The sequence below is a fragment of the Gallinula chloropus genome, assembly GCF_964237585.1.
Source record: "Gallinula chloropus genome assembly, chromosome: 23".
NCBI classification, from domain to species: domain Eukaryota; kingdom Metazoa; phylum Chordata; class Aves; order Gruiformes; family Rallidae; genus Gallinula; species Gallinula chloropus.
The window spans coordinates 2476992-2488698 of NC_140108.1; the positions used below are offsets into that span (position 1 = coordinate 2476992).

The 11707-nt window shown below is 57.0% G+C and overlaps 3 protein-coding genes across 4 annotated transcripts; all 3 read left to right on the forward strand.

Moving 5' to 3' along the window:
• Positions 1-1847: 1847 nt before the first annotated feature.
• On the forward strand, positions 1848-3091 carry C1QA (complement C1q A chain; the record flags this gene model as incomplete). The annotated part of the gene is made up of 2 exons (XM_084274686.1): positions 1848-2004; positions 2124-3091. The coding sequence occupies 2 exons, from the start codon at positions 1848-1850 to the stop codon at positions 2690-2692; spliced, it is 726 nt and encodes a 241-aa protein (XP_084130812.1). The 3' UTR covers positions 2693-3091.
• A 1168-nt stretch (positions 3092-4259) lies between these two features.
• On the forward strand, positions 4260-6368 carry C1QC (complement C1q C chain; the record flags this gene model as incomplete). 2 transcript variants are annotated; one of them, XM_084274684.1, is made up of 3 exons in its annotated part: positions 4260-4327; positions 4957-5146; positions 5386-6368. In XM_084274684.1, 2 exons carry the CDS (start codon positions 4966-4968, stop codon positions 5940-5942), a joined length of 738 nt encoding a protein of 245 aa, XP_084130810.1. In that variant the 3' UTR covers positions 5943-6368. The 2 variants fall into 2 exon arrangements, with proteins under 2 accessions (XP_084130810.1, XP_084130809.1); XM_084274683.1 differs by lacking the exon at positions 4260-4327 and having other exon boundaries at positions 4948-5146.
• Positions 6369-7422: 1054 nt separating this feature from the next.
• Positions 7423-11162, forward strand: C1QB (complement C1q B chain). The gene is made up of 3 exons (XM_084274685.1): positions 7423-7466; positions 9950-10112; positions 10458-11162. The coding sequence occupies exons 1-3, from the start codon at positions 7458-7460 to the stop codon at positions 11027-11029; spliced, it is 744 nt and encodes a 247-aa protein (XP_084130811.1). The 5' UTR covers positions 7423-7457; the 3' UTR covers positions 11030-11162.
• Positions 11163-11707: the final 545 nt, after the last annotated feature.

Consider the following 11707-nt stretch of genomic DNA (forward strand, 5'->3'; position numbering starts at 1 on the left):
AGACCCCCAGCCGGAGCCCAGCTCCAGCAAATGTGGGTATCTGGGGTGGGGGGGGTCAGCCCCCAGTAGTGGCCATGACAGGGCTGGGTACCAGTGACAGCCATGCACTGCCCACCACCCAGACCAAGAAGAGAATCACAGGATCACAAGGTTGGAAAAGACCTTTAAGATCATCAAGTCCAACCATTCCCATCCTAAGCTAAACCAGATCCCTGAGCACCTCATCTCCCCTCTGTTAAACACACCCAGGGGGTGACTCAGCCCCTCCCTGGGCAGCCTGTGCCACAGCCCCACAACTCTGCCAGGGAAGAACTTTTCCCTCCCAGCTGCTCTGACCCTGCCCTGGGGCAGCTTGAGCCCATTGCCCCTTGTCCCATCTCCTGTCCCCTGGCTGAAGAGACCATCGCCCACCTCTCTGCACCCTCCTGGCAGGGCAGTGGAGGTGGAGAGAAGGTCTCCCCTCAGCCTCCTCTTCTCCAGGCTCAACACCCCCAGCTCCCTCAGCTGCTCCTCAGAGGATTTGCCCTCCAGCCCCTTCCCCAGCCTGGTTGCCCTTCTCTGGACTCGCCCCAGGACCTCAATGTCCTTCTGATGGTGAGGAGCCCAGAACTGGACCCAGCACTCAAGGTGCAGCCTCAGATTTTGCCATCAAGAGTGGTCCCTGTGCCCCCCTACACATCACCTGCCCCTGCTGCAGTGACAGAGCTGTGGCATGACACTGGGCATCCTCCACCTTCATGTGGCTTTGTACCCATGTCTTTGAGGTCCATGCTGCTGGGAGCTCTGTGCTCCTGCACTTTTGCTGACAAAGCTTCTTTCCTGCCTGTGACCAGCACAACTGGGGTTGAGTGAGGAAAGGGGAACAAGTTTGTCTCTTACAGAGAAAATGAAACTTGGCATTTCCCAACCAAGCAGAGCAGCGTGCACGCGAGGACATCCCTGCACCCTGTTCCTCTTCCTCCCTGCTCCAGGGAAGAGCTTCCAGCAAACAGAGCTGTTTCTCAGACAAGTCTGTCTTCACCTCCAGCTAAGAGGTAAGTCACCCCAAACAGTGTGTGTGCCTCCTCTGCCACTGCTCTCCAGCCCTTCCTCTGGGTCACCCTCCTTTCTTCACACCCTCCACAAGGGCTAAAAGTAGGAAAAGGGGGAGAAGATAAGGGGGGGGGGGGGGGGTTGCAGGAATCTGTCCTTGCTCCATGTGGTTGTGGATATCACTGGGCTCTGCAGGCTTGTCCCGGGCTGAGTACCCCAGGTTTGGGGGTAGGTCTGTGAGCTCAGGACAGCCCTCCTCTCTCCCAGCTCTTTGGGATGTGAATCTCAATCCCTCTTGCCTGTTTATCCCTCTCCTGTTTATCTTTCCTCCGTTGTGCCTCTTTGCACCCCTTCCTCATTTGTGGTCTCCATCCCATAGGACCACTGCCCCATACATTAGTGCTTGCTCCTCCAACACTGGAAGGAAGAAGCATCCCCAGGACATGCACCAAAGGGTGTGTGCCATGCCCCATCTCCTGGGCTCTCCGATCCCACAGCTCTGCCATGGGCACACCAGAGATTTTCAGTAACACTGATGGGTTCAGATCATGAAACAATCTCAGGATCTTTCCATTCAGTTGTTTTATTTTCACCACTACACGTGGTGTCATGGCTGCCTGTGCTGCACAGCACATGGGTGGCATTGTAGCTCTCTGCCTGCACGTGTGGCCAAGCACACAGCTGTGTCTGCACTGCACAGGTCTGGACAAGAGCAGGTGGTGATGCCTGCATGTCTGTGTCCACGATGCACCTGTGTGTTTGCTGCATTGCCTCCATCCCCTCTTAGCCCAGCCCTGTGCTTGCAGGGAGGCAGGATGCAGCTGGGGATTTGGCTGGCAACCCTGGCAGCAGTGCTGGGCACGGTGCTGCCAGAGGACAGTGTGTGTTGGGCATCAAATGGCAAGGATGGCTTCCCAGGAATCCCCGGCCTCGATGGAAGACCAGGGCAGAAGGGTGATGTGGGAGAACCAGGTAAGGAGGAACATGGTGAGGGTGGCCTGGGAGCCTCCAGCCTCTTGATAGGAGAATCAGGGGCAGGTTGGGTGACGCCAGATGTGCACAAACCGCTCCTCCTCCCCTTCTCTCTCCAGGGAAATCAGCACAGAGGTCGGGCATCAAGGGACTCAAAGGAGATGCAGGCGAGCCTGGGCCTCCTGGCATGCCAGGGAATCGGGGCTATCATGGGGTGCATGGCCCACCTGGCCTTCCCGGACAGCCAGGACCACAGGGGATCAAGGGGAGAGTCGGCAACATCCTGGAGCAGCCGCGTCCTGCCTTCTCCGCCTCGCGGAGCAACCCACCCTCCTCGGGCAGGACAGTGGTGTTTGACAACATCATCACCAACCAGGAGAACTCCTACAGCCCCCAGACCGGGGAGTTCACCTGTCGTGTCCCTGGCATCTACTATTTTGCCTACCAGGTGGTGTCCAGCGGGGACCTCTGCCTGGGCATCAACAAGAACGGGGAGCGTGTGGTCAGCTTCTGTGACAACAACAGCCGCAACATCCTGCAGGTCAACTCGGGCAGCAGCGTGCTCAGCCTGGCTGTGGGTGACAGGGTGTCTGTCAGCACCAACCCTGGCAGGAGCAACGTGATTTACAAGGGCTCTGAGGCAGACAGCGTCTTCAGTGGCTTCATGCTCTTCCCGCAGACAGGCTGATGGGCCAGCAGTTCAGACCTGCTTAGCACCAGAGCACTGTGGTGTGCATGTCTGCTTGTGTTTCCCCCTCTGAATGGGGGGGGTGGGGTGGGCTTATTTTGCCTTCAACTGGGACAGTCCCAAGCTGAACCATCAGTTGGACCCTGTGCTTCCACCAAGGTCACAAAGTGGCCAGCTGCTGAGCCTCCTGCTCCATCCTGGCACCAGCAGCTCTTTCTGCTCAGATCCCACACCAGAGGGGACCAGTTGTCCCAGCTGTGGGACTTTATTCCTGAGTGGGAAATCACTGCATGCCACTGCTTCTGCTACACTAACCACTGCAAATGCCTGTCTGGCATCAGGCCACCTCTGCCACTCACATCCTACCCCTCAGTATAAATAAATCCTTCTTCCACAACAGCCACTTGGGTTTTCTTTCCTACTCATGTTTTCCCCAAACCATCAATGTCCTGGGCCCCTTCCCAAGCTGCCCAGGGAGAGAAGTGATCCCAGCTTAACCCTGGCCAAGCACAGACCCCCAACTGCAAAGGACGGGAGGGAACTGAGGGTACAAGCAGAGCTGGCACTCACAGGGAGCAATGGGGAATCTCTGGGACTGTCTATGCCTGTCCTTTCTCTGATGAGTCCAAGTGAGCTGTCCTGTGCAAGGGTAAGTACAGGCAGCAGGTCATGCACCCCACCCACATGGTCCTCTGTTGGTACCCAAACTCTCCCAGGAAGAGGAAAGGCAACTGTGGTCCTCCAGCCTTTCACCAAGGAGGGATGGGGACCTCAGAGTGGCTGGTGGGGTTGTGGGGTGATAGTGGTGGGGTTGTGATGTGATGCTCTTCTCTCTTGGGCTTGGGGTGAGGGTACTGTGCAGTATGGCAGGCTGGGCAGGTATTAGGCAGCCAGAAAGCATCAGGGAAGCCATGCAGGTGCCATACCCTGCTCAGAAGACCTGCTACACACATACTGGGGAGTCAAACGTCTCCATCCCTGAAGCAGTGAGGAAGAGGCCAGATCACCTGTGAGGAGCATCACCCCAACCAGGGATACTGGGGCCCCAGCAAATCAAGCACCCAGCAGAGCTGGTGGAACACAGGGCTGGGTGCAGAGGGGAACAGCTGGCCTGAAGGATAGAAACCCTGAAGGAGAAACCTCCTCCATTCCCATTGCCTGGGGGTGCAGCATCTCCAGCCAGAGCCAAGCAATGCCAGGTGGCTCTGGCTCCATGGAGCTGGCATGAAGCACTGCTCCCCATCCACTCACTGTCCTGCTCAGAAATGAGTTAAGGATGGGTGAAAGGCACCCAATTTGCCCAGGGCCAGTCCTCACACTGGTTGGAGGGTTTGTGGCACATCTCTTGGCAGAGGCTCATTCCACCTCTGTCCTTTCAGCCCCTGCTGCTGCAATGGTCCAAGTACAGGTCTTGCTGGACAGCCAGGAAAGTGCTTGCTCAGGGCAAATAGGCAGGAGGATGTGAAACTCAGCTGGGAGCCAGAAGTGAGCTCTGGTTCCCCAAGGGCCCTTTCCTAACTGTGCAACTTCCCCCATGAGTGTCAGGCAAGCCTCCCCCCGGCGCTGTGCCGGCAGTGCCAACAGCCCAGAGGGCTCAGCAGAGCAGGGTCCTGTGCCCTGCTCCCCTCATCAGAGGTAAGAGGTGCTGCAGGGTCCCTTTCTTTAGGGTGGGCTGCACGAGGGCTGGGGGTTTAGCATGGTGGCATAGAGCTGGGCTGTGTTAGGAGAGGAGGAGGAGACAGAGGCACTGCCAAGCTGCACAGATCAGGGGTGGGGAGTGGGGGAGGAAGACCCAGTCCTCTGGGCCAGGCACTGTCCTGGGAGATCCCGAGGTGATGTGGGGTTTGATCCTGACATTAAAGTCAGGAAAGTCTGGAGGAGGGGTGAGATCAGCTGGGTTTGGGGAGCTCCAGCCTCAGTGCAGCGGTGTCTGCACCTGCAGGGGGTTCAGAATACTGGGCAGGGAGAATTTGGGGATGGCCATGGGTACCACCAGACCTCATGGCTCCATCCAGACTGAAAAAACAACCCCCTCCTGGTGCCATCAGGGTCTGCCCCAGGGTGGTGATGAGCTTAGGATCTGCTTCCACATATCTGCATCCCCTCTGCCTGGCAGATGATATGGGGAGGACACTGAGGGCATGTCCATCACAGCTCCTGGTGCAGCCAGTCTCATAGCACAGGACCTCTTTTTAACCATAGCCTAGAAACTGCCCTGCTGTGTCCCCTCAACCCAGTACATCCTTTCCCTTTCCATGCTCCAGAGCACCAAAATGGGGCAGAGCTTCTGGGAGCAGCTCCACCTGGCCCTCACTCTGCTACTCCTGAACCTGGGATCTGCTGTGACCAGCGATGCCCCTCACAACTGCTATGGGGTTCCAGGCCTGCCAGGCATGCCGGGTGTGCCGGGCAAGGATGGCCGGGATGGGCTGAAGGGAGCCAAAGGAGAGCCAGGTGAGTGAGCAAGGAGAACAACCATGCAGGCTGTTGAAGGGGGGGGGGGCACTGAGTCCTCCATGGCTGGTCTGCCTTGGTTTGGGGGCCATGGAGAACATACTCTGTGGGCAGGGCAGGAGGAGAGGAGGCTGGAGAGAGCCAACGACCCACTCCTGCCCAAAGGAAGGGGCTGGAGCAGCCCCTCCTCATGTCCTGCCATTGATGCTGACTCCCCTTCACTCCCCATCACCCTACAGGCATCCCAGCCACTCCTGTAACCCAAGGGCCTAAGGGAATGAAAGGGGAGCCGGGCAGCCCAGGCTTGCCAGGCAAGACCGGCCCCATCGGTCTTCCTGGTTCTCCTGGAGACCCTGGGCCGATGGGTGTGATTGGAGAGCCAGGTATGCCCGGCAGCTACAAGCAGAAGCACCAATCAGCATTCTCAGTGACCAGGCAGACCAACGAGTACCCCATGAAGAACGTCCCCGTGGTGTTCAACCACGTCATCACCAACCTCAACCACGACTACGACACCACCACAGGCAAGTTCACCTGCAAGATCCCCGGCCTCTACTACTTCGTCTTCCACACCTCCCTGACAGCCAACCTCTGCACCATCCTCTACAAGGATGAAAACAAGGTGGCCAGCTTCTGCGACCACAAGACCAACGACATGCAGGTCAGCTCTGGTGGGATCGCCCTCCACCTGAGTGCTGGGAGCCAGGTCTGGCTGATGGTGAATGACTACAACGGTATGGTGGGCATCGCCTACTCTGACAGCATCTTCTCGGGGTTCCTGCTCTTCCCAGACTAGAGGACCACCAGAGCCCACCCCAGCGTGCTCACCTCTTCACCCTGCCCTGCCAAACGCTGCTGCTCGCTGCCAGGATGATGCTGATGTTCTGGGTTTCTCTGCTGGGTGGGAAGCCCCCAGGGAGGGGGCAAGTTCCAGCTGCCAGACACAACCCCCTGGGCTGGGGACAGAGGACAGGCAGCTGCTGAACAGGGGGGACAGGCACATCTGGATGCACCTGCACCCACAGCGATGGCACCAAGCCCCCCTGGTCCTGCTGGCACAGTCATGTGCATCCATTCTGCTAACCCCCCTTGACTTTCTTCTGCCAGAGGTGTCTCTGCACCTCTCCCCTTCCCACCAAGGAGAACCCAGTGTCCTGGAGCAGGCTTGTGGCAGCACCTTTGCCATGGCCCAGCTGTGGAGAGTGTCAATAAAACCTTCCCTAGTGCACCCAGCCTTGTGTGGTTTCTCCTCTACAACTTGCCTTCCTGCAGATGGACCCCACGTGTCTCCAGATGGATGTGGTGTGCACATCTGTATGGCATCAGAACGGCTCCAAGCCCTTGCTGGCTCAGCTGTGCTCAGTGTCAGTGAGCATTACACACCCTTGACCTTGCTCAGGGGGGTAGGACCCCCAGCTACACTGACTGCAGGAAGGGGACAGCTTGTGCCCATGCATAAAGCACCCACCTGGGTGAGACTAAGGCTCCTCCAAGCAGGGACCCTGACACTCCCCTTCTCCTCTGAGTGGGTGTAATTCAGTTGCAGAGAGCCACAGACCACAGTGAACCTCATAGACATACCTCTGGTTTCCAGGATGTGGCCAAGGTCCCAGCCTCACCAGGTATAGGGCAGGGGAAGAATTGGCTTCCCAGAGACAGACTAAAGGAGTTCACAGTTGTGGAGGCTACAGACCCCACCAACACCCCACTGTACTGTGGAAAAAGAGGTTCTGTCCCCTGTGCTTCACCACAGGAAGCAGGACTGGAAATGCTCCTCCTGCAAGGTGAAATCACTCCCCATGCACGACATTTAGGAGGTTCTGGGGACAGATTCAAGGTGTTGGATGCTGAGACCCTGTAGCATGACTGGCCAGCACCTCCCAGCAGATGAATATGTGTGGAGAAGCTTGAGGGATGCTAGCTAAGTGCATGCACATTTCTGGAGCCCTGAGAGCTTACCCCAAACTTGTCTGGAGCTCAAGGCAGTGTTTCCTGCAGCAAGCACACCAGAGCAGGAGCCAATGACCCTGCAGAGCAGAGTGGACATCCCTCTGCTCCCTGAGGCCAGAGCTGCATGCCTGAGGGGCCCCCAAATGCTGTTTGGGTAGGATGTGTCCTGCTGAGCTGGCAGACAGTAGCCGTGGTGGATGTGGAAATGCTGCTGAGGAAAGGGCAGGAGCTAAAGATAAAAAAAGGGATGTGGCCCAGCTCCTTTCACAAGAGCCCCTGCAGCAACTTCCACTTCCCCCCATGGTCATTTCCAAGCAGGACGCTGCTGTGTCCTGCTCCATCTCCCAGCCTGTGGAACAAGATGTTCAAGGTAAGAGCGAGCCCTTGGGGAGACACAGCTCCCCACTGCAGGCAGGAGCACAGGGGGGAAGCAGCAGCACCAGGGTGACAGTCACCTCCTGCATCACTGGCACTTCACTAGGGCAGAAAAAATGGGAGCTGTTGGACTGGGGGTAGGGGGGGGTGTGGTGGAGATCCCTGGTGGGACCCCAATGTCCCCTGCCCCACACTGTGGGGGAGTGGAGGTAGAAAAGAGAGATGGCAAAGGCCCAGAGGAGTGATCAGGGACTGGGCATCAGTCTGGAAGGTGCCCTGAGAGTGCTCTCCTGCTTTTGTTGTCTGCCTGTGCCTGGGCTGGGAGCCTGGGGATCAGTCCTTATACCTGATGCATCTGAGTGGGAGATGCTGCAGCTGGGAAATCCAACTCATCGGCATCTTTTCCTATTGACACCAGAGTTTCAGTGCTGGGAAAGTCCATCTGTGACCAGAGAGTATGGCTGGGGTGATGATACAGCCCCCAAATGCCCAGTGCTTACCCCACCTGCAAGTACACCAGGAGCTGGGGGAAGGAGCTGAGCTTTGGGACGCAGAGAGGGCAGGGAAGAAGAGACCCCAGAACTGGAAGCCCATATGACTGTCCCAGTAAGGCTGGCTAGATACAGAAATGCTCCTGGGATGAAGCAGGGATCTGTTAGGACACAAAGGGAAATGGGACCCCAAAGGAGTTAGGGGGGCAAGTCTGGGGGTTTCTGCAATCCATCTGCAAGGACTAGAGCTGTCCCTCAGATCTGCTGGTGGGAAGAAAGAACTATCCCCTTGCAGATGATGACAATGTGGTGGCCGGGGGGGGGAGGATTTTACTCTGCCCTTGTGATCCTGAGATGGGATGGAGAATTCCTCCAGTGGGGAAGCAGTGGGGACTGAGACCTGCAGCACATGTCCATGGTAGCAGCACAGCCAGGCTGGACATCAGAGCTCTGGGATCAGCTGAGCTATCCCCTGATATTCACGGAGCAAATCATCCTGATGATGTCATTACCAGCCCCATGCAGGGAAAGCAAGTCATCAGGCCCAGTCAGCAGGTCCTGCTTGACCAACCTGACAAGGCCATCTTCTAAGACAAGATGACCCGCTCAGTAGGTGAGGGGGAAGCTGTGGATGTTGTCTGTCTGGATTTTAGAAAAGCTTTTGACACAGTTTCCCCACAGCAGAGAAACTGGCTCCTCTTGGCTTGGATGGGTATCCTCTCCACTGGGTAAAACCCTGGCTGGGTGGCTGGGCCGAGAGTGATGGTGAATGGAGTTAAACCCAGGTGGTGGCCAGTCACCAGGTGTGTTCCTCAGGGCTCTGTGCTGGGGCCAGTTCTCTTTAATATCCCTATTAATAACCTGGATGAGGGGATCAAGTCTCCCCTCAGTCAGTTCGCAGATGACACTGTTAGGCTTGAGTGTTGATCTGCTTGAGGGTAGGAAAGCTCTACAGAGGGATCTGGACAGGCTGGATTGATAACCAAGGCCTGTGGCATGAGGGTCAACAAAGCCAAGGGCTGGTTCTGACATTTGGGACATAAAAACCCTGAGCAGCACTGCAGGCCTGGGGCAGAGTGTCTGGAGAGCTGTCAGGCGGAGAAGGCCCAGGGGGTGTTGGCTGACAGGCGGCTGGACACGAGCCAGCAGTGTGCCCGGGGGGCCAACAAGGCCAATGGCCTCCTGGCCTGTGTCAGGAATGGTGGGACCAGCGGGAGCAGGGCAGGGGTTGTGCCCCTGTGCTCAGTGCTGGTGAGGCTGCACCTTGAGAGCTGCGCTCAGTTCTGGGCCCCTCACCCCAGAAGAGACCTTGAGGTGCTGGAGTGTGTCCAGAGAAGGGTGAGGGGCTGGAGAATCAATGTCATGAGGAGCGGCTGAGGGAGCTGGGGGTGTTCAGCCTGGAGAGGAGGAGCCTGAGGGGACACTAATTGCTCCCCAAAGGAGGGTGTGGAGAGGCTGGGGCTGACCTGTTCTCCCCAGTGACAAGGGACAGGACAAGAGGAAATGGCATCCAGTTACCTCAGGGAGGGGGGGGGTTTAGGCTGGATATGAGAAAAAACTCCCCGGAGAAGGTTGTTAGGGATTGGAACGGGCTGCCCAGGGAAGTGTGGAGTCTCCATCCCTGGAGGTGTTTCAAAGATGGTTAGATGTGGTGCTGAGGGACACAGTTTGGTGGTGGTTGGCAGGTAAGGGGGATGGTTGGACTTGATCTAAAGGGTCCCTTCCAATCAAGACACTTCTATGATTCTATGTGGCTAAATCCCTGATTTAAGATGAGAAGAAATTTGCAGGTCTTCTCATGCCCAGAGGGGCTGGTCCCTCCATAGACACCAGCAGAGTGGATCTGGCTCTGCAGCAGGATGGTATTACCCACAAGTGTTTCTAGGCACTGTCAATCAGACCAGTACTGTCTCCCCATCTTCCTTCCTGCCTTCCCCATCCCTCCCACTGCCTAAGACAAGACCCTCAATGTCCTTCTGTGCTTCAGGAGATGCAGATTCTGTGGGTAATGATGATCTGCCTGGCTGGAGGCCAGCTTACAAGTTCCAAGCTTTGCACAACATTTACGGCCATCCCAGGCATCCCAGGGTCACCAGGACAGCCTGGCAGCAACGGCAGAGATGGGGTGACTGGCCCAAAGGGCGATCAAGGTAAGCAGGAGGCTTCAGCTGGAGAAAACATCATCTTGTGAATACTGAGAGCAGGAAAAGCAGTGCCAGGCACATGGTACTGGGAAAGCAATCCATTTTCCAACAGTCACTTCGGGGTGTTATTAGGTGGGGGTAATGCTCATGGTCAGAAGGTGCTGGATGGACCAGAACACCTCAGGAGGGAGGGTACATGAGAGCAAGGGGGTGGGTCACGCCTGCTGGGTGAGTGGGGGGGTCTCTGCTGGCCCACAAGCTAGCACAGGTACCAGTGCTTTCCTTTCCAGTGTCCCTTCTGCAGACCCAGCAGGCTCAGCTGCAACTGCATTGACTCCTCCTGCTTTCTAGGTCCCCCTGGCCAGGTGGAGCACGAAGGAGACCTTGGGGAGAAGGGAGACCCAGGACTGCCAGGGTACCCTGGGAAGATTGGCCCAAGGGGTCCTCCAGGTTCAAAGGGATTACCTGGTCCCATGGGACCCCCTGGTCCTCAGGGGGAGTCTGGTGACTACCTGACCTCCCTCAAGTCTGCCTTCTCTGCTGCCAGGACCATCAGTGCCTACCCACGCCGGGACTACCCCATCCGCTTCGACCGCATCCTCACCAACGAGAAGCGCCACTACGAGAACCGCTACGGCCGCTTCATCTGCCAGGTCCCTGGCATCTACTACTTCACCTACCACGTCACCTCCAGGGCCAACCTGTGTCTCAACGTGAAAAAGGGCCGGGGGAGCAGGGGGGAGAAGGTGGTGACTTTCTGTGACTTCGTGCAGAACAGCTACCAGATCACCACGGGCGGTGTGGTCCTCAGGATGGCAGTGAATGAGTCTGTCTGGTTGGAGCCAACGGACAAGAACTCCCTGGTGGGGATAGAAGGGTCTGATAGCATCTTCTCTGGCTTCCTTATCTTCCCCGAGGCCTAGCCCACTGAAGGTGTCCCTCTGCAGCCCTTCTGCTGCTGGCTTCCCCTGAAGAAATGACTCTTCACTCCAGATTTGGTACCCTAAGCACATTGCTGCCAGTCTTGCACATTAAATGACAGCTCCTCACGTTGCTGGTTCCTTCCTGCCTGGAATAATGCTCAGATACCTAGGGCATTGCCTCCTGCACCCCTGGCTGCAGTCCAGGCTCATTAGCATCTCATTACTGCTGAGCAGAGCCAGACAATTCATGCAATTCTTGCTGCAGACCATGCTGACTATCTCCATCCAGGGCCACGCAGAGAAAGTCCCAGCCCTGGTTTAGGAAAACACAGAGGAAGGCTGGTGTCTAGTAGAGAGTGGGACACATGATATAGTGGGAAGATTTGGGCCACTGGTGGTAGACAGGAGGATAGTGGGGGTGGTGCTGTACTGGAGATTCCTGAGGCTGGTATGGTTTAAAGAACACCAACCTCTCAGACATCATTTTTGGGGGGGTGGTGACAGTAATATCCACAGAAGCTTGTCAAAGCTTGTGGCAAGATGACCCAGGTGTATGTGGGGAGGTCAGAGCTTGATGCCATGGTGTGGGGCACATGCTGTCCCCTGGTTGGGCTGGGTAGGGGCCAGAGCAGCACTGTAACCCTGGCAGAGGAGTTGTGTGAGGTCATAGCACAGCCA

Excerpts from the sequence above, each read along its gene's own strand:
- C1QB (XM_084274685.1), top strand. Across the intron at positions 10,113-10,457 it reads TGGCCCAAAGGGCGATCAAG|GTCCCCCTGGCCAGGTGGAG; the intron begins GTAAGCAGGAGG and ends CCTGCTTTCTAG.